We start from the raw sequence: 21,437 nt of genomic DNA, 5'->3' as shown, positions 1-21,437 counted from the left end.
GATCTAAAATGGGTCTTACCTCCCCGTTTGGTTTTGGTACCGTGAAGAGGTTTGAATAAAACCCCGACCCCTGCTCTTCTATGGAAACCACTGATATCACCTTTTGAGGCAAGAAATGATCTAAGGTCAGAAAGAGAGACTTCTTTTTCCCTGGGTCTCTGGGAACGTTTGATCTGAGAAAACAAGGAGACGGGAATTCTCTGAACTCTAGTTTGTAACCTAGAGAGATTGAGGAAGCCACCCATCTGTCTTGACATTGTTCCTGCCAGATCTTTGAAAACTGTAGAAGCCTTTCCCTCACTCGAGCGAAGGGGGCGCCCCTTCATACGGAGGCTTTAGTATTTTGCTTAGCGGGTTTCCTGCCCCAGGTCCTCTTTTAGCCCTGGGACTGACCCTGAGGTCTTCCTCTTGAACCTGATGGTGGAGGCCATCGAGACTGCCTGGAGGCTGATGCCCCTGGCACTGGAGAAGACGCACATTTAAAGGAAAGGGCTTGAACTTCTTCTTAAGTAGTTAAAGAGAACTTTTCCCATTAGAAATTCTTTGGATATACTTATCCAGATCATCTCCAAATAACCGTTCACCATGAAATGGGAAACTGGCCAAAAGCTTTTTACATGGCGCTTCGGCTGACCAATTTTTCAACCATAGCATTCTACGCACATGCACCAGCCCTAGCATGAGTCATGAGGCGTGGAGAATAGAATCTTTCAGTCTACTGTGAAACACAATGCTTCTGATATACTGGCCAACTCCTGGGCCTGCTAATCAGGAATAATTTTGAGTACCTCCGTTAAGGACTGAGATACTCCAATCGCTTCCAATGCAGACTGAACGATGAACCTGTGAGAGAAATGTTGTTTTTACAGAGAAATTCCAACTTCTTATCTGCTGGATCCTTCAGCATTTAAGCATTGTCTACCGGGCAAATCAGGTTCTTGTTCGCAAAGGCTATAGCAGCGTCAATTGCTGGAATCCCCCCTTTCTTATAGAATTCTTCCTCCATAGGATAGAGTATAGAAAACTTTTTAGGAGGAAAAAAATATTTATCTGAGTGCTTCCACTCAGAATACATAAGCTTCTATAGCCATGAATGGGTAAGAAAGGCATCAACCTATTGGGGAGGCTTTAATGACCCAAAACCAGAGGTGGGCTCATCGACTGACTGCATTACAGGCAGTAAAAGAGTTGAGCAGACAAATTTAGTGAGGGAGTGTACCAACAGTCTCTCCTGTGAAGCCAATCCTTCTATATTAAGATCTTCGGAAGAGGAGTCATCAGCCTCTTCCTGATCTTTTGAGAGAAATTCATTATCTCTTGCCCCTTGTTCCTCAGCATGAGGGTCCTGAGCAGTGGATGGAGATCTGCTATGCTTAGGCCCACTCTGGGATGCAATTAAAGCATCAATCTTCTTCTCCAAACTTAAAATGGTAGAAGAAAAAACCTCCGTAGTGATATATACAGGGGCTGTAGTGTCAAAAGCTGCTGCGACAGCCCCTCCTGATGGCTCTTCCTGATGGCTCACTCTGACCGGCCACATCACTCTCAGAGGAGGATGCCATCTTTTTTGAGATGGATCTAGGCTGTCGTGCAACAACAGACCCTCTAGAGCCCTTTGGGGGATTTCTTACCCCCTTCCGCTCATAGCCCGATGCAAAAAGCAGAGGTACTACCAGAAGGAATGCATACACTGCTTGAGCAATAGTCCAGCACAGTTGCTGCTATTAATGCCCAGCCTGATGCAACAGAAAAAATGTGTCAAAGGAAATGCCTGTGTCACCAAACCCCTTAATGCCACCTTTGCTCTTGTGTCCCTCCACAGCATGCGACGACAAATGGTGCTTTTAAAACCATACCTCCTCGTGTTGGACGTCAGAGGATGCCAATGCTGTGCAAAGCCCCGCCCCCCCCGCGTTACCTACACCTCTCCTCCTCACTTTTAAAAATAAGCCTTTTCCCACATGAGCGGCAGGCTACAGGTCCTATGGGACCCATGGGATGGAGCAGCATGAAGCGGGGGGGTCTGTAAGCCGCCAAGCGGCGTGCTGTTCGCAACAGTTTTTTTTTTTTCACAAAACCTGCAGAGCTTCTTCCCCCATGAACAGGGGAAGGCAATTAGCACGGGGGGCAATTGGTGGAGAGAAGAACCCCCCCTCAAGCTTACCAGAGGTCCTGTTGTCTGCCAGAGGAGAAGAAGCATCTCAGCTCTCCTGACACAGCGTGCTCTCTGAGCATGAGGCGGTGAGTGCTCAATACAGCCCCCAGTGGTGGCCCATAGGCATGACAGCATTTACCGATCTTAAAGAAGACATAAAGAAAAATTTAAAAAAATGTCTTAGAAAACTCCACTTACCTTCCCCCCTGTAGGGTTTTCTGTGGTACACCAACAGACCCAATCTTCAACCTTCACGGTGGATTCCATTAAAGCTTCAGGAGCTGGGGATCCTCGAGGAAACCCACTATCGTAGACCTGTAACAGCACCTCTGTCAGTAAAACTTTATGGCCTTACTACCAAAAAGTACTGGCTCCTGGGGTTCCGCTCTCTAAAAAGAGAAGGTTTTACAGGCAAGACCTTGTTTCTTCAGATCCGAGGCCCGGGTACCATGCAATTCAGCCAAAAAGACACCTTGAATGGATCCGGTCTGCATGGCTAGCCCCAGCAAGGATTGCTCCAGTGGAGCTCAGCCCAGCACATCTTTACTCATGACCAACACCTTAGACACTGGCACAAATAAACTGAGGTATTCCCAGTAGTGGGAAGGGTTATATAGTGCACTTTTTGTCTTAGGGCGTACCAGTGTCCATCACCTGAAATTGGCCTATAACCCACATAGTAACTACTATGGCTCTGTGTCCCGTGATATACGATAAGAAACTTTTTTTACACTGTCCTTTTATTTTACTTTTTTTATGCTCGACTTTATTGCCATTACAAGGGATGAACAACAACCCTTGGGATAGCATGGGCTGTGACAGGTTCTCTTCATAGAGAGATCTGGAGAGATCTTTATGGAGAGATCTCTCCTCTGGCCTTCAAAGCATCAGTAAAAGCTTGTAAACAACAAACCAAAACTGAAAGTGACTAAATCCTCATTGCTTCTGGTTTCTTTTATCACAGAGGGAAGGCGGGTACAGATGTACCTGCCTCTCTTTCCAATTCTTTACTGATCCAAGCAGCAGTACTAGACTCCCAAATACTCAGGAGAGCTGTCCTGTAGAAGTGATCAGGCAGCTGTAGAGCCACTTGGGCCACTTCTACAAAAAAGTCTAAACATTTTGGTACAGGGATGGGCCATCGTCCTGCTACAGCCACAGTTAATAAATTAAAGAAAGGTTAAAACCCCTGTAAATGTATTTATTTGCTGTCTGTGTCACATTGGGGAATTTCCCTTTACTTCCTCTCCCAGAGACATAACATGAATTAAATCTCCCCAAAGTAAGGGGAATCCCCTCTTGGACAGTTGTCACCTGGACCCTTTGGCAAGATTTCCCCTCTATTACTGTTCTGGTCACAACTGTAGAATGTTGGAATGCCCATCTCTTTTTATCCATGACAATAGTCACCAAGTACAAATAGAGGGGACAGTGAAAAACACCTGACAGAGATTCTAATTATTGCCACCATTAGGGGTTCACAGTAAAACCAGTTTGATAGGAATTATTGAAAGTATGCTTTAAATTTTTTATTTGCAGCATACAATATAAAAATTCTTAGTTGAGCCTAGAGCAAATTTTCAGCACTACCAAGGTAGAGGGAAATAGCAACTGTGCCATCTACGGGATACAAAGAGCATTTCAAGCAACAAGTACAATGAGATACAGCTCTCTCCATGATGTGTACATTATCCATAGTCCCTCTTGAAAATTCTAAACCTAACAAAATTGTAATAGATATGATTTATTGTGAATGTGCTGACCTAACATACGCTACAAACAAGTGCCAAGCAAGACACTTAAATCCTAGACTTAGACTTAGTCTAGAAAACTTGGGAATGAACTTCGTTAAATACAGTGCCCTGAAAAAGTATTGATACCTCTTGAAATTTTCCACATTTTGTCATGTTACAAACAAAAACATCAATGTATTTTATTGGGATTTTATTAGAACAAAACAAAGTGGCACATAATTGTGAAGAGAAAGGAAAATGATAAATGGTTTTTAAAATTTGTTACAAATAAATATTTGAAAAGTGTGGCGTGCATTTGTATTTATGTATGTATTTTATTACTTTGTAGAACCACCTTTCGCTGCAATTACAGCTGCAAGTCTTTTTGGGGATATATCATCCAGCTTTGCACATTTAGAGAGTGACATTTTTGGATTTAGGTCTGGACATTGACTGGGCCATTCTAAAACATGAATATGCTAACCATTTCATTGCACCTCTGGCTGTATGTTTAGGGGTGTTGTCCTGCTAGAAGATAAACCTCCTACTCAGTCTCAAGTCTTTTGCAGACTCTAATGCACACACACAACCAAACTTTCTGGCAGGATAGGTCCGGCAGAATAGATCTGACGGATAGTCCGATGGTGTGTGGGATAGTCTGATCATTTTTCTTTAAAAAATTCAGACGGACCTAGAAATAGAACATGTTTCAAATCTGTCCAACGGACTCAATTCCTATCAGGGAAACCTTTTGTCTGTATGCTGGCCTGACAGACCAAAGGGCAGCTACTGGCTACTGAACTTCCTTTTCTAGCCCCGTCGCACGTCATCACATTCAAAACAAACAGACTTTCGAACAGACTTCAGTCCGTTCGTGTGTGGGCAAGTCAGTTCGTTCGGAAGTTCGTTGTAACTTCATCGAAAGTCCATCGGGAAGACTGTCGGACCTTTTCTGCCAGAAAGTCCGGTCGTGTGTACACGGCATAACAGGTTCTCTTCTAAGATTGGCATGTATTTGGTGCCATCCATCTTCCCATCAACTCTGAAGAAAAGCATCCCCACAACATGATCCTGCCACCCCCACGTTTCACAGTGGGGATTGTGTTTTCCGGATGATGTTGCGGTATTAGTTTTCCACCACACATAGCATGTTGCTTTTAGGCCAGAAAGTTCCATTTTAGTCTCATCAGACCAGAGCATCTTCTTCCACATGTTTGCTGTGTCCCCCACAAGGCTTCTTGCAAACTGTAAATGGGACTTCTTATGGCTTTCTTTCAACAATGGCTACCTTTTTGCCACTCTTCCATAAAGGCCAGATTTGTGGAGTGCACGACTAATATTTGTCCTGAGCTGTGGATCTCTGCAGCTCCTCCAAAGTTACCATGGGCCTCTTGGCTGCTTCTCTGATTAATGCTCCCCTTGCCCGGCCTGTCAGTTTAGGTGGAGTGTCATGTCTGGGTAGGTTTGCAGTTGTGCCGTACTTATTCCATTTTCAGATGATGGATTCAACAGCGCTCCGTGAGATGTTCAAAGCTTTGGATATTTTTTATAACCTAAACCTGCTTTAAATTTCTCCACAACTTTATCCCTGATCTGTCTGGTGTGTTCCTTGGCCTTCATGATGCTGTTTTTGTGCACTAAGGTTCTCTCATAAGCCTCTGAGGGCTTCACAGAACAGCTTTATTTATCCTGAGATTAATTTACACAGAGGTGGACTCTATTTACTAAATAGGTGACTTCTGAAGGCAATTGGTTCCACTAACTTTTAGTTAGGGGTATCAGAGTAAAAGGGGCTGAATACAAATGCACAGAACACTCTCCAGATATTTAAAAATTGAAAACCATTTATCATTTTCCTTTCACTTCACAATTATGTGACACTTTGTGTTGTTCTATCACATAAAATCCTTTTCAATTTTTGGTTGTAACATGACAAAATGTGGAAAATGTCAAGGGGTATGAATACTTTTTCAAGGCACTGTACATAAACACTTCAGTTCTCTGCAAAACAGAGACCTAAGAACAAATATTGACATTCAAATAGGGGTGCCAAAAAGTGTTTAAAGATGAACTCTAGCTATAGAATATGTTGCATAGTTACATTAGTCCAGCTTGGACCTATGTAAGTATGAATATGCCATACATTAACTGTATGAGTTGAAGACTGTGACATCACTGTCCCGCCTCTCCATTTAATGGATTCAAAGACTGCTTTGCATTGATCCAGAAAAATGCAAGGCATCCTATGAATGGCATTTGTGAGAGACCCCTGTGGTTACTGTGCAGCAGAGTAGTCACACGGCATGGGACCCAGAAGACAGTAGCAGCAAATACCATAGCGATTCTCCACAGTCCTCCAGGTACAGCATATGTATACTTACTATGCATTACTCCAAGCTAGACCAATGTAATTATCCAATCAAATCTATACCTGGAGTTCAGCTTTAACCTTCAGGCTATACTGCTTTCTACAGGTGGATTTGACTTTAGCAAGCAAAAAAACTGTAGACCATCCCAGGATAAGCCCTTCTACTACCAGCGTGTCCTCGGTTTTTCATTAGTGTCCTAGGATAGGAGTCTCCACCATACAACTCACAGGCCACAGGCCCACTACAAGTTTTTATGCTGACAGCAGCAACTTTCCTGCATTTGCATCATGCATTTCCATGGTGCGGTCAGGCCAGCCTGTCCGCACCATGGAAACACATGATGCTGATCTAGGGTGGCATGCAGGGCCACCCCAGCTTTTAGAAGATGACATGCTCCAGCTCCTGTGCTCCGTCCAAGCCTGCTCTGCCTCCTGCCTGAGCTATGCGACCCCTGTAGGACAGGGAACTGAGGAGATGAAGGGAGGGCTCTGATGTGATGGGAGGCTTCTGATGTGAAGGGGTGGGTTCTGATGTGATAGGGAGTTTTGATGTGAAAGGGGGACCTCCCATACTTGAAGAATTTGGGGAAAACTGTCCGAGGTAGATTGAGATCCTTTCTTCAGCTCTTCTGAGAAAGGTCTAAAATAATTTTGCTAACATCGTTTTTTTCTTCAATCAGAATATTTCTCTAAATCACTGCTAGAGCTGGTCTCTTCAATTTAATTTATCTGGATTAGCTGTACTCAACCCTGCTCAGCCTGCTCAGCCCTGCTGGTCTAGACATTGTGGAGCTAGCCTAGAAGTTCTGCGTAAAGGGACTTTTCACACTCTGTTCTGGTAACAGGGTAGTTGGGGAGCGCTTTCCAGGTACAGTGCCATTTCGCGTTGACTCAGTGTTACCCTGTTTCTGAAGACGCAGTTTGTGTGAAGGCCACTGGGCTGTGTAGCAGGAGCTACCTCATTCAATGGATTTGCAGGGCATCTTCAGCCTTATGCCAGTTCTTACTGAGGAAAGGGTGCCACGCTGAGAGACTTAGCGATGACACCATCTACTGGGTGGAATATTGTGCATGCCCTCTTTCCGGCCTATTGCAATTAATAAGGTGTTTCCCAACTGCTACTTTTGCTTTTCAAAAACCCACATGAAACTGATCTTTAGTCTGTTCTTGATGCTTGCCTACCCATGGTCACCTCCAGCCATCTGACCCTCACCTGCTACCAGCTGTTGGGTTTTTTGAGTACCTACTACCTAAGGCTTGTCTCATGGCCTGAGCCTTACATTGATTACCTCAACATGTCTAGACAAATAAGGGAGGGAGGGGGGGTGTCAATCCAGCTCACACTCTACCAACAGCTCTGGTACAGCTTGTAGCATACCCACTGATGGAGCTGCTGACTGTAGTCTAGAAACATATCCTATGGTTCTGGAGTCTATGCTGTCTTTAGAGTCTTCACCAACTGGCTCTTTTGCCCTCTCAGCTGAGGTGTTTGCTACAGTCATACATGAATTTATGGCCCAAATCAACCAGTTATTTGCTGACTCCAACCACAGAGGGTCAAAGCACACTCCCGCGCCTTGCTCTGAAGATTCTTTATTTGATCTGCCTGTGACCTTAGCAGCCTCTGATACATCAGCCACTGAAACTCTGATTCTGAGTAAGTCCATTACCCAGCCAGGCTTGCCTCCAAGGAGTTACACCCTTCTGCCTATACTACCAAATTAAACGATTAATTAATTGTTTTGGCTAGTATAGCAGGCCACTGTGAAATGAGAGGATAAGCCTGTTGCTTCTACTAGTGCCATTCCCAGTCTTGTGTGCTTTAGAGCTCCTGAGATACACTGACTTTCCACGTGCAACTGCCATTCTAAGCTTTCCAATAAGGAAATTGGAAACCCCCTCACAACATTTGTACCCCCTAAGTACTTGTTACCCTTGTATCTGTTTTAGGAGGCCTTTACAAAGCAACCAACATTTTGGTGGTGGGTGCACCTATTTTTAGGGACTCAACTTACAAGCAGTTGGAAGCTGTCTCCAGAATGCTGTTCTCACTGGCAGGCCCTGCTCTTCACCCTGTCTAATGTCCTGTACACAGGACCGGACTTTCCAGGAGACTAGGTCCGATGGACTTCCCGAACGAACGGACTTGCCCACACATGACCAGACTTTCCGGCAGACTAGGTCCGCCGGTCTTCCCGACGGAGTTCCGTCAGACTTCCAAATGAACGGACTTGCCCACACATGGACTAAAGTCCATTCATTTTGAACGTGATGAGCTACGACGGGACTAGCAAAGGAAGTCAATCTCGCCGCTTTTATCTTCGAGATTGACACCTTGCGAGCCCCGTCGCCTGGTATGGATTTTAAGGGGAAGCCCCTATGCCGAAAAAATGGAGTGGGGGTCCCCCCAAAATCCATACCAGACCCTTATCCAAGCACGCAGCCCGGTCGGTCAGGAAAGGGGGTGAGGACAAGTGAGTGTTAAAGTAACACCAGACCAGTGGGGGAAGAAAACAGGTTGTCTGTAGTCACTCTAAACAACTCTTAAAGGGTAAATAAATGGATACTCACAGGCCCCTTTCACACTGTGGTGCTTTGCAGGTGCTACATCGCTAAAAATAGCGATTGCAAAGCTCCCTGAAACAGCCACTGCTGTCTCTCCGGTGTGAAAACCCAAGGGCTTTCACATTGGAGCGGTGCGCTTGCAGGCGGTCAAAAAATCCTGCAAGCCGCATCTTTGGAGCGCTGTAGGAGCCTCAGAAGATATACGCCAGGAACTTCACAGCTGATCAGGGCTGGCTTTCTGCTTTATAAATTCTGGATTTTGAATGGACGTAGAGAAGCAAGGAAAAGACCACAGATAAACAAGTACAACTGTCTGTGGAGCCTTGGGACGGAGAGTCGGGGACCCTCCACCGGATCTACTTGACCATTTCCCGTGCACGGCGCTTGATCCAGACCCTTCAGGATCCTGAGCCTTTCTGACCCACTGTCGCAAGACATGTGTGTCCATCCCAGTTGGTAAGAGTATCCATTTACTTAACCTTGAAGAGTTGTTTAGAGTGACTACAGACAACCTGTTTTCTTCCCCCACTGGTCTGGTGTTACTTTAACAGGAAGAGGTTTTCCTTCAGATCTCTGTGGAATTTATCCTGCATTTGTTTTGTAGTTTATATTCACTATTGGACTCATGCACCCATTGGGTTCACTGTGTTAATGCACATTTATTGTTGTTTTTCACATAATTTTTCTTTAATAAATAAAGATTGAGCGTGTCCTCAGTTTTTCATTAGTGTCCTAGGATAGGAGTATTCACCATACAACTCACAGGCCACAGGCCCACTACAAGTTTTTATGCTGACAGCAGCAACTTTCCTGCATTTGCATCATGCATTTCCATGGTGCGGTCAGGCCAGCCTGTCCGCACCATGGAAACACATGATGCTGATCAAGGATGGCATGCAGGGTGACCCCAGCTTTTAGAAGATGACATGCTCCAGCTCCTGTGCTCCATCCACACCTGCTCGGCCTCCTGCCTGAGCTATGCTGCCCCTGTAGGACAGGGAACTGAGGACTCTGATATGAAGGGAGGGCTCTGATGTGATGGGAGGCTTCTGATGTGAAGGGGTGGGTTCTGATGTGATAGGGAGTTTTGATGTGAAAGGGGGACCTCCCATACTTGAAGAATTTGGGGAAAAATGTCCGAGGTGGATTGACATCCTTTCTTCAGCTCTTCTGAGAAAGGTCTAAAATAATTTTGCTAACGTCATTTTTTTCTTCAATAAGAATATTTCTCTACATCACTGCTAGAGCTGGTCTCTTCAATTTAATTTATCTGGATTAGCCGTACTCAACCCTACTCAGCCTGGATTTTGGACAATGTGGTGCATTCTGATCCCTGCTGGTCTAGACATTATGGAGCTAGCCTAGAAGTTCTGCGTAAAGGGACTTTTTACACTCTGTTCTGGTAACAGGGTAGTTGGGGAGCGCTTTCCAGGTACAGAGCCATTTCGCGTTGACTCAGTGTTACCCTGTCTCTGAAGACTCAGTTTGTGTGAAGGCCACTGGGCTGTGTAGTAGGAGCTACCTCATTTAATGGATTTGCAGGGCATCTTCAGCATTATTCCAGTTCTTACTGAGGAAAGGGTGCCACGCTGAGAGACTAAGCGATGACACCATCTACTGGGTGGAATATTGTGCATGCCCTCTTTCCGGCCTATTGGAATTAATAAGGTGTTTCCCAACTGCTGCTTTTGCTTTTCAAAAACCCATTTGAAACTGACCTTTAGTCTGTTCTTGATGCTTGCCTACCCATGGTCACCTCCAGCCATCTGACCCTCACCTGCTACCAGTTGTTGGGTTTTGTGAGGCTAAGGCTTGTCTCATGGCCTCAGCCTGATATATTGCTTACCTCAACATGTCTACACAAATAAGGGGGGGGGGGGTGCCAATCCAGCTAACACTCTACCAACAGCTCTGGTAAAGCTTGCAGCATACCCACTGGAGCTGATGACTGTAGTCTAGAAACATATCCTATGGTATGGAGTCTATGCTGTCTTCAGAGTCTTCACCAACTGGTTCTTTTGCCCTCTCAGCTGAGGTGTTTGCTACAGTCATGCATGAATTTATGGCCCAAATCAACCAGTTATTTGCTGACTCCGACCACAGAGGGTCAAAGCACACTCCCGCGCCTTGCTCTGAAGATTCTTTATTTGATCTGCCTGTGACCTTAGCAGCCTCTGATACATCAGCGACTGAAACTCTGATTCTGAGTAAGTCCATTACTCAGCCAGGCTTACCTCCAAGGAGTTACACCCTTCTGCCTATACTACCAAATTAAAATAAACTGTTTTGGCTAGTATAGCAGGCCACTCTGAAACGAGAGGATCGGCCTGTTGCTTCTACTAGTGCCATTCCCATTCTTGTGTGCTTTAGAGCTCCTGAGATACACTGACTTTCCACATGCAACTGCCATTCTAAGCTTTCCAATAAGGAAATTGGAAACCCCCTGACAACATTTGCACCCCCTAAGTACTTGTTAACCTTGTATCTGTTTTAGGAGGCCTTTACAAAGCAACCAACATTTTGGGGGTGGGTGCACCTGTTTTTAGGGACTCAACTTATAAGCGGTTGGAAGCTGTCTCCAGAACGCTGTTCTCACCGGCAGGCCCTGCTCTTCACCCTGTCTAATTCCCTGTACACAGGACCGGACTTTCCAGCAGACTAGGTCTGACGGACTTCTTGCCAGAATTCCGGCAGAGTTCTGACAGACTTTACGAACGGACTTGCCCACATATGACCGGACTTTCTGGCAGACTAGGTCCGCCGTTCTTCTCGACGGAGTACCGACAGACTTGCCCACACATGGACTAAGGTCCGTTCATTTTGAACATGATGAGTTACGACGGGACTAGAAAAGGAAGTCAATCTCGCCGCTTTTATTGGCGAGATTGACACCTTGCAAACCCCGTTGCCTGGTATGGATTTTATGGGGAAGCCCCTACGCCAGAAAAATGGCATGGGGGCACCCCAAAATCCATACCAGACCCTTATCCGAGCACGCAGCCCGGCCGGTCAGGAAAGGGGGTGGGCACATGCGAGCGCACCCCCCTTCCTGAACTGTACCAGGCTGCATGCCCTCAACATTGAGGGGTGGGTGTTTTGGGGAAGGGGGGTGCCCTGCAGGCCCCCCCTTCCCCAAAGCACCTTGTCCCCATGTTGATGAGGACAAGGGCCTCTTCCACACAACCCTGGCCGTTGGTTGTCGGGGTCTGCAGGCGGGGGGCTTATCGGAATCTGGGAGCCCCCTTTAATAAGGGGGCCCCCAGATCCCGGCCCCTCACCCTATGTGAATAAGTATGGCGTACATTGTACCCCTACCCATTCACCTGGGGGAAAAAGTGTCAATAAAAAAAAAAAACACACTACACAGGTTTTTAAAGTAGGCAGCTCCTATGGTCTTCTTCTGACCAGGGGTTTCATCTAACTTCTCTGCGCTTTGTGGTTCTTCTCCCGCTCCCTCTCTTTCCCCCCCAGATGAATAGGAAGGGGGGCCGGAATCTGGGGGCCCCCCTTATTAAAGGGGGCTCCCGGATTCCGATAAGCCCCCTGCTCGCAGACCCCGACAACCAACGGCCAGGGTTGTCGGGAAGAGGCTCTTGTCCTCATCAACATGGGGACAAGGTGCTTTCCCGCAGAGCACCCACCCCCCGTGTTACCTTCCCGCTTCATAGGTATTGGCTTTAAAAGCATTGCTGAGAAACAGGGGCCTCTTTGAATCAGTGATTTCTATTACTTTTTCTTCAGCTAGGATGTCTCCTGTTGAAACTGCAGGCAAAATGGGTTCATATCTGGCACCCCCAACTTTGATTCTTTTTGTGTGTTCTTGAAAACTTCTAAAAACGGGTCCCTCTTGTCCCTGCCGGCTGAGGTAATCTGCCTGCTAATGCCTGGGATGTAAATTGCAGACAAGGTTGGAACATAAACCTGCCCAGGACAGAATCTTTTCTACTACTGCTCATCACAATTAGCCCTTGTATACACGGTCGGAGAATCCGTCGGAATGTGTCCTATCGGACCGTTTTGTCGGATAATCCGACTGTGTGTGGTATGCATCGGACTGTTTCCGTCGGACCCAATTTTCCAACTTGCTGGAAATATTTTCCGACAAACTGGTCCGATCGGACATACTCCGATCATGTGTAGAGAATTCCGATCGGACAAAGTGCCACGCATGCTCAGATCAAATTCCTACAGCAAAGCTATTGACTACTAGCCTGAACGTAGTCCCGTCGTAACGAAATAACGTCATCACGTTCTGAACGATTGGATTTTCCGACAACTTCGTCCGACCGTGTGTATGCAACAGTTTCGGACAAGATCCGTCGGACAAAATCCGACGGACAGAATCCGTCGGATTTGGTTGTCGGAATCTCCGATCGTGTGTACAAGGGCTAAGACTTCTGGTTTCTCCCTGAGGGTTTATGTATGCCACTGCCATGGCATTATCGGACTGGATCCTAAGTAGTAGACCCTCCGGTCAGGATGCCCAGAATTAGAGACACGAAAGTGCTAAAACTTCTAGAATATTGAAAAGAAGTTGGGATTCCTCCAGTGTACAAGGCCCCTGGCATCATCAGGGTTTGTAGGACTCCTCCCCAACCTATTAGACTGGGGTTCATTGTTGCAATTTAGCAAGAGATCAGAAGGAAGGTTTTCCTCAACTCCTGAGCTGAATTTCTGTGCCTCTAGGCCAGCAACAACCTGGTCTGTGTTGTCAGGTGAATAAATTTGAATAGAGACTGAACAGATTTTTCCCACAATAAGATGTTGAGCTAAAGGGGTCTGGAGTAAAACTGGACAAAAGACGGATAACCATTAGTCCAAGAACTCTTATGCAAAAGTGGGAAGTCGTTAACTCTTGGACTGAAGAGCAAGAAGGAGCTGAGGCATGTTGAGATCTTAGCCTGAACCCACTTGAGATATTCCTCCAGGAAGTTGTCATTACACACCTCCAATCATAAGCAGCGGAGGCATTCCCTGCCCCACAGACGTGCATATCCACGCCCCTTGAATACATGAGGCTGCAGAGTGGGAAATGCCTTGGCCATTTATAAGTGGGGGTGTCCTCTGATAGTTTCTTGGTGAGAGATAGCTCTGTTAATTTTTAGACTAGGATCCAACCGCGCTTGAACTCATCCCTACTGAGGTCAGAATCTGGGAACAGAGAGTCTGGATTTTTTTTTCTTGGGGGAAGAACTCCGATTTGAGCTCTTTCTAAGATCAGACGCAGATACCTCCAGCAATAAGTCTGCTGCAGTGCAGACTTCTGAATGTTCAGGATCCAAGTGAACCTTTTCAAGATCTGAATCATCCACACCATATTTTTGACTAGTACAGCGGCCAACTGGCTACCCAGATATCCCACATTGGGGATGCCCTGAGAGTGTAACAAGGCAAGACAGGGGATAGAACTGTAGCAAAAATACACAAGATGTGAAAGACAGACCAAATTGCAGGGCCAGAAACTGTGGAGGGCCTACAGCAAGATGAAAAAAAGAATATGCAAGTATTGGCTTCTGGTCAAAATTGACCTTGGATTGTGGGCTCCTTGAGGGTAGGGACCAATAAGAGTGTGCAATGTACAGGGATAGGGACAAATTGTAGACACTCACTCAGGATGGACTGGTGTCTTTATTCAACCTTACTATCTATGAATCTTGAAGACGGCCACATGCAACAGAGCTGAGGATGACTCAAAAGAAATGTATAGACTTAAGTGAGGGACAACAATCCAGGCAGTTGGGGTCAGGTCCTTAAAATTCATTGAACCATTAGTGGATGGAGAGCCGAAGAGTCCAAATTCAGTTAGACTAGTCCTAACAACTTAGCGTAGTATACCAGGTTTCAAAAAAATGCAGAGAGCAGGAGAGGTTCAAATGGCCCAGGGTTGGTCAGGTCATTGTAGGTGGCAGCAAGGACTAAGCAAGATGGAACCACATATCTCTTGCAAATAGAAATGACAGGAAAATGCTACCTTACACTGGAGACCAAACAGTGCGAGGTGCATGTACATGATACTCCACCCAACGATGCAGCACTGACTCGTAAAGTGCTAGTTATACTTTTTCCAAGCAATTGAAAACTTTTTTTTTTTTTTTTAAACCATAAAAACAGCCCTATTAACACATAGGCCACGTGAGAACATTGGCAATGTCTTGAAGAAATTTCAGTGTCGTTATGCATGTAGAAGAAGTCATTTCACCACTGGTTGGTCGGGAAAGGGTCTAGGTATAACAAGTTACAGACATCCTGATGGCATTCTCCAACACACACACACACACACACACACACACAATATAAAGCAAAGCACAGACAGATAAATAGCTGTACATGTCTAAATGTTTATTTTTCACAGAATCCATGTGATTTTTTTTTTTTTTATCTTTATTTTACAAGCACGTATCTTTGGTCCATTGTAAACTTTTCTTACATTAACAGGTGAACAGCAATTTTTCCATTTAACGGAAACTTTCCATTTTTTTTTCCAGTTAAAACAAAAAAAAAAAAAAAAACACAAAAAAAATACAAATAGCATACATTTTTCAATATTAAAGTACCAACATTTTAGATTGAATAAAAAATGCACAATGCACAAAAAGAAAAAACAAACAAAAAAGGGATAAGAGGGTATAAAAAAAAATAATAAGTGTCACATTTTATCTTCATAGCAAGTAGTGCATCTGGTGGTCTAAAAAGCCTTCAATTCCTATGTTAGGGAGTCTGTCAAGAGAAGAATGGACCAAAGGGGATTCCTTTATAACCTGCAACAGTACCTTACATTCAGGTAAACCTTCTCTGGAAAAAAAGGTGTAAAGCATTCCCTGGCAACCATCTCCATGAGAAAAACAAAATGATCCTCTTTAGCGCTCTGATTTAATTGCTTTGCTTGTTTTTCAGGTAGGACAGAGGATTTATGGGAACACCTGAAACTGGTTGCCACGGAATGACTTGCAATGCTTTTTCAGGGCAATCCAGTTCAAAGTATAAATCTGCAGCTAAACCTTTAAATCCTTTAAAGTGGTCTGGAGGGCTTGTTTGAAATTGTAGCTTGCCCATAGCTGTGAGGTCATATGCTGCCCAGAATACACACAGTCTTACCCCATTTTTGAGATTATTACAGAAATTAATCAATTAAAAACGATTGTTTTCAGAGATACTATCCAAGTGTTAGCAGTCTATGTGTCTCAACTAGAAGCTCTTTAAAAAAACGTCTGGTACTAAACTCATCCATTGCAGGCCGCTTCAAAATGGTAAATGGCTAACAAGCTGTTGGAAAATAGATGTCAACCAAGCACAAGTCTAATCTCCAATACATTTATCAACATACACATGACAGGTGTAGGTCTGACCAGAATGCCATAGCTACTTTTTTTTATCATATTTTATCACAAGTACAACTAAAACCTCTCCAGGTATCAGTGAAATGTTAACTTTCTTTATTTCCAGCTATCACAAGCACCTGTAGAGAACAAAGAACAGATGGCACAGCTGGGCAATGCCATGATATTCTGCTTGTACAATAGCAAACCACAAACATTATTCAAAGGCTGGCAGGTAACACTTCATAAGCCAGAGAATAAAAAAAATTTAGTCAGACAATGCCACATCTGTATCCTCCTAAAAGTATATAATGGGTGTGCTGCAGGTAGAAAGCTAGATCAGATGTCATCTCTCATCTTCTCCTTTCACCAGTAAAAAGGACAGCTGGAGGACAATGGTTGTAATGGACATTGCACCCCTTTTTCATCCAGTTGAAATGAAGCCCTATATCATTAAATGGCTTTTCCAGATAAGCTTATTTTTAGACTAGCAGAGGCATAAAGGATGTATAAAAGCAGGGCTAGGTCCATCAAGGTTGAGATCTTTAAAAAGTTCCTTAGAGGAGATACCACTACTGCTTGTAGCATAGAGAAATACATTACAAAAAGGTGCAAGAGCAATGTGAAAACAAAAAAGATCCATAGCAGGAATACAATCAAGACATTGCCCGGACTATTATTGTGGAATGTGCAGCCCGAGTCTATTGGAAAACCATTACTAGTGTCTGCACCTACACGACTTTGATTAAAGGGACATTATCTATATCAATTGTGTCTAATACCGCAGCCCAAATAGCACACAAAAGGTAAATTATACCCACCTATGCCATTCACAAGTAACCCCAGTTTGTGCAGAAATGGTTTATATTTTTAAAGTGGTTGTAAAGGCTAAAAGTTTACCTTAATTCATTCTCAGTTTGTGCCTTCCCCCCCACCCCCAAATACCTGAGCCCAATCTCATTTCAGCGCTGTGTGTCTCTCTCTCGCCTCACTGGCTCAGAGATAGCAGCAGAAGCCATTGGCCATAGACACAAGTAGCGCAGCTTAGGATCGAGTCCACAGGTGTGCCACAACAACCGGCTTCCTATGGTGGCACACCAAACAGAGGAGCACTGTCAGAGGACCACAGAGGAGGATCGGGGCTGCTCTATGCAAAACCATTGCAGAGAGCAGGCAAGTATAAACCTGTTTATTTAAAAATAAATAAAAATAGCCTTTACAATCACTTTGTAACTCTGCACTTTCAATACTTTCTACAAGGAGCCCTCAAGACTCTAGGCTTCCAAAATGGAGACTATTGTTCGAGAGCTGTCTGCAGACAGCATCACACTAATAAAAATACACAACTTTATCCAATTAGTGTACTGCTGCGTATAAGAATGCGCTTTGTTTCTGACAGACTCATTTTATTCGAACTTGGTGCTCGTTTATGATGTCAAATTCAATCCCTATATCACACGTTCCTTGCCTGAGCCACTCCCCCAACCTATTGAAAAGACAGAGCAGGGAGAAATAGTGGATAGAAGAAACACCACCATGGCTTAAAAACTCAAGTCTTTTAAAGGAGCGAATATCATTCTTTAAAATAATTTCTGTCTACTTTTCCCCCCCAATATTTTACATTAGACAAAGATGAAAGGAAAAAAAAAACGAACAAAATGTCAGTGTTGGAGTCCCTTTAACCCAGTCACTAGTTCACAAACCTGATTTTCCAGTAACCCTCCCATCTAGAAAAATAACATGAAAATGTACTCAGAGAAAGGAAACAAACTGCAGTGCAGGACCTAAGACTGCTGTAGGCCATGAAGTAATGGATGGCAGTTCTATTAAGTCCTTTGTGCTTGCATCACATTCTCAGTAAAGTCACCTACTCTGGCCGAGTGTTTTATTTCCTATCACATGCACAGAGCAATGAGCAGTCTGCATATGACTGTGGACAGCAGACTAACTCTTGGCACATATAGTTTAAAGACAGAAAGGTCCTCCTTCTTTACATGAGCTGTAAGATAGTAGCATGGACAAAGTTTAAAGTGCTGGATCTGACCTGACATCAAAGTCAGTGCGAATCACTAGAACTCTGTCAAAGTTACTGCAGAGAAAGGTAATAGTATCTATTCTACAATGCTCTGTCTGTTTACAACAGAAACTACATTTGTACAATATTCTGGTTTTCCAGATTTACAAGATGCAGCAGCAGATGCTGCGAATGGACTGAATACAAAGGAGATGAGGGGAACATAAATATAAAAAGTAAAAATTGGGATATAGAAATAGTGTCATCTACAGATTTCACCCATTCTACTCCACAGTCACAGACTTGGCTAAGTTTCTTGGACAATCCACCTACAGAGAGATAACAGGAGAGAAGGTATTGGTCAGTCAAACAAGGATGATATAGATAGAACACCCAGAACCCTTTTTAAACTCCCAGCTAGAAAGCTGCCCTACAGGTGCCAAAAACTCACATCATATCCTCGGAGAACGGCAAGATGAAAGGCAAGGAGCTGCAGGGGAATCACACTCAGTATTCCTTGAAGACAGTCCACTGTGTGAGGAACCTTAATTGTACGTTTGATTGTGTTAATAGTTTCGGTGTCCTCCTTATCACAGATCACAACTGGACGCCCCTATTCCGAATTTGAAAAATAAATATGGTTCAGAGGTCACGAAACTAGAGTGTTTCTGCAAGCCTTTATTTAGCTTTGCTCTTTCACCTACCTGTCTAGCTACCACTTGCTGCAGAGCATTCTGGCACTTGGTATGGGCATGATCCCTCATTATAATCATGATGACCGGCATTAGTTTGTCTACCAAGGCCAGTGGACCATGCTTCAGCTCCCCAGCCAAGATCCCTTCCGAATGCATATAGGTGATTTCCTTAATTTTCTACAAAGAAAAATTATGGTTACTAAGAGTTAAACAATGGTCCAAAACAGATCTCCATATAAAAGTGGAATACCGATGCAATTAAAAAAAAAAAAAAAAAAAAAAAAAAAAAAAAAAACCTCTTTATTTGAAATAATAAGTTTATGGTTATGAAGTCCTTATTACTCTAAGCCCCTGTACACACGGTCGGAGATTCTGACGGAATGTTTCCTATCGGACCGTTTTGTCGGATATTCCGACTGTGTGTGGTCTGCATCGGACTGTTTCCGTCTGAATAGCCGACGGACCAAGTTTTCCAACTTGCCGGTAAAATTTTCAGACAAAATGCTCCTATCGGACATACACCGATCATGTGTAGCCTACTCCGACGGACAAAGTGCCACACATGCTCAGATCAAATTCCTAGACCAAAGCTATTGGCTACTAGCCTGAATGTAGTCCCGTCGTAACAAAATAACGTAATCACGTTATGTACAATAGGATTTTCCAACAACTTAGTCCGACCATGTGTATTCAACATCACTTCCGGACCTCTTCTGGAATTAATCCATTGGAATTACTCAGACGGATTTGGTTGTCGGAATCTCTGACCGTGTGTACAAGGGCTAACAGACATACGTGGAATAGAAATCTACGGCTGGATGTGTGGACAGTTCTCTTCCTTACAATTTCCTAGCAAGGTGAGTCTGATTAATCATGCATTAGGAATTTTCCCTATGTAAACTCTGATGTTGAGGGGGAACAGAATCTGGTTCAGCTGTGGATAGTAATCAGTCAGCTTCCAACTTCAGCTTGTTCAATTAAGCTTTGACAATAAAACTTGAAAGCCGATTGGCTACCATGCACAGCTGCACCAGATTGTGTGATCCAGTTTTAGTGAATCTTCCCCCAAGCTACTTTCACACTGGAACGTCCGGCCACTAGCGATAAAGCGCCGCTAGTTTTTGCAGCGCTTTTCGGCCTCTAGTGGGTGGGGTTTTTACCCAAAAAAGGGGTTAAACTTCGGTTTTGCGGTGCTGTCAAAGCGCTTTCAATGGGCTGGGTGTTTTAGGGGCACTATTTACAGCGCTTACAGAGTGCCCCAAAGTTACTGCTTGCAGGACTTTTCCTAATGTCCTGCAAGCGCACTGCCCAGTGTGAAAAGACACACTGCAATGAATGGGAAGTGGTTTTCAAAGGCTATTTCTAGCTCTAAAGCACCTGAAAACAGCCTCAGTGTGAAAGTAGCCCAAGTGTCAAGCCTTGGACTACACCCACATTTCTAAGAATGTCTATTAGTTATTTAGGGGCTTACTAGCTCCTTATATATTAAAAAAAAAACAAAAAAAAAATTCTAACTTTTAAAGCCCAACTCCAGATTTCCCTTCACTTCCCATAGTTCTATTTGCATTACAAAGAAATGCAGACACTGTCATCAGCTACATAAGAGTATACAGTGCTGTGTTCTGGCAGTGGTATGGGAACTTTTCATCCCGTTCCCGAAAAACTTCAAGTCCGGCTAAGTGCTGCTCAGCCATTCTCAGGAAAGTTGGCATTTTTATCAATGAATACAAGGCTTCCACTACATGGCAAAGGTGGACATCATCTACCTGTCTTTCCACCTCAGCCAGCCAATCAGAGGAAGCCTCCTCCCCCCCCCATTCATAAAATACAACTGTTCCTGTGAATGGCTGTGTAGCCCAACTAAATTTTATAATGGGGAAACACAGTCCTGTATAGTTTCTATAGCGGATCTCACAGACAAGTTTAAACAGTGCCGATGGCAGGCACATTTCTTACCGTAGTAAGAAAAAAGTTAATTTGAGCCACCCTGGCTCAAACAAATTAAAGTGAAATTAAGTTAGGCTTTAACCCACATGAGAAATTTGTCCCAAGCAGGTCACCACAGAAATCAATTAGCAAAGTACAGCTTCAGATGCTGCCACAATAATTCAGCAGTCAGGAAATGGACGACAACAGAAAGCCTGGGAGGCTTCAACCTACCAAGGCACCTTCCAGGCAGGTTGCATAGTGATATCCACGACCCATGATTAACACCGATTTCTGTTGGTACAGTTCAGCTGCCAACTTCTGAATCTCATCATCAAGACTAAGTACTTCCTTAATGTTGTCTGAGACATAAAAGAAAAAAAATGTCATGGGCAAAGCAGACATCTCTATCTTTGCATTCTGGCATTTAGCATCCCTGAACGTTACTGTTAGGCCAGCAAATGTAAGTTATTTTTTTTTTATAAATTCTTTATTTTTTCATCTTTTCTTTCCATAGATTTCACATTACATTTCGTTATACATCTACAACTTCTTTAACAGCTATAACAGTCTTATAATATTTCAATCCATACCTCAATTCCACGTCATCCTCCCCCCTCCCTCACCCTTCCCTCCCAGAAAAATAAATAAATAAATATACAAAA

The 21,437-nt window shown here is 44.1% G+C and overlaps 1 protein-coding gene across 2 annotated transcripts in view; it reads right to left on the bottom strand.

Annotated features, from left to right (window-relative positions):
- Positions 1–15,139: 15,139 nt before the first annotated feature.
- The window catches only part of LOC143960670 (glutamine--fructose-6-phosphate aminotransferase [isomerizing] 1), a 54,061-nt gene continuing 47,763 nt past the window's right edge, over positions 15,140–21,437 (bottom strand). For both annotated transcript variants that reach the window (XM_077469467.1, XM_077469468.1), the window contains 4 exons: positions 21,007–21,134; positions 18,856–19,023; positions 18,603–18,764; positions 15,140–18,480 (listed from right to left, as the gene is read on the bottom strand). In XM_077469467.1, the coding sequence (XP_077325593.1) occupies positions 18,436–18,480; positions 18,603–18,764; positions 18,856–19,023; positions 21,007–21,134 (503 nt within the window). In that variant the 3' untranslated portion in view covers positions 15,140–18,435. The remainder of the gene's footprint in view (positions 18,481–18,602; positions 18,765–18,855; positions 19,024–21,006; positions 21,135–21,437) is intronic.

The sequence above is a fragment of the Lithobates pipiens genome, unplaced genomic scaffold (assembly GCF_037356315.1).
Source record: "Lithobates pipiens isolate NorthernLeopardFrog02 unplaced genomic scaffold, aLitPip1_a1.2 Scaffold_8, whole genome shotgun sequence".
Classification (NCBI taxonomy): Eukaryota; Metazoa; Chordata; class Amphibia; order Anura; family Ranidae; genus Lithobates; species Lithobates pipiens.
The sequence above is the reverse complement of the archived record's forward strand: the minus strand, read 5'-3'. Positions and strand labels throughout refer to the sequence as shown.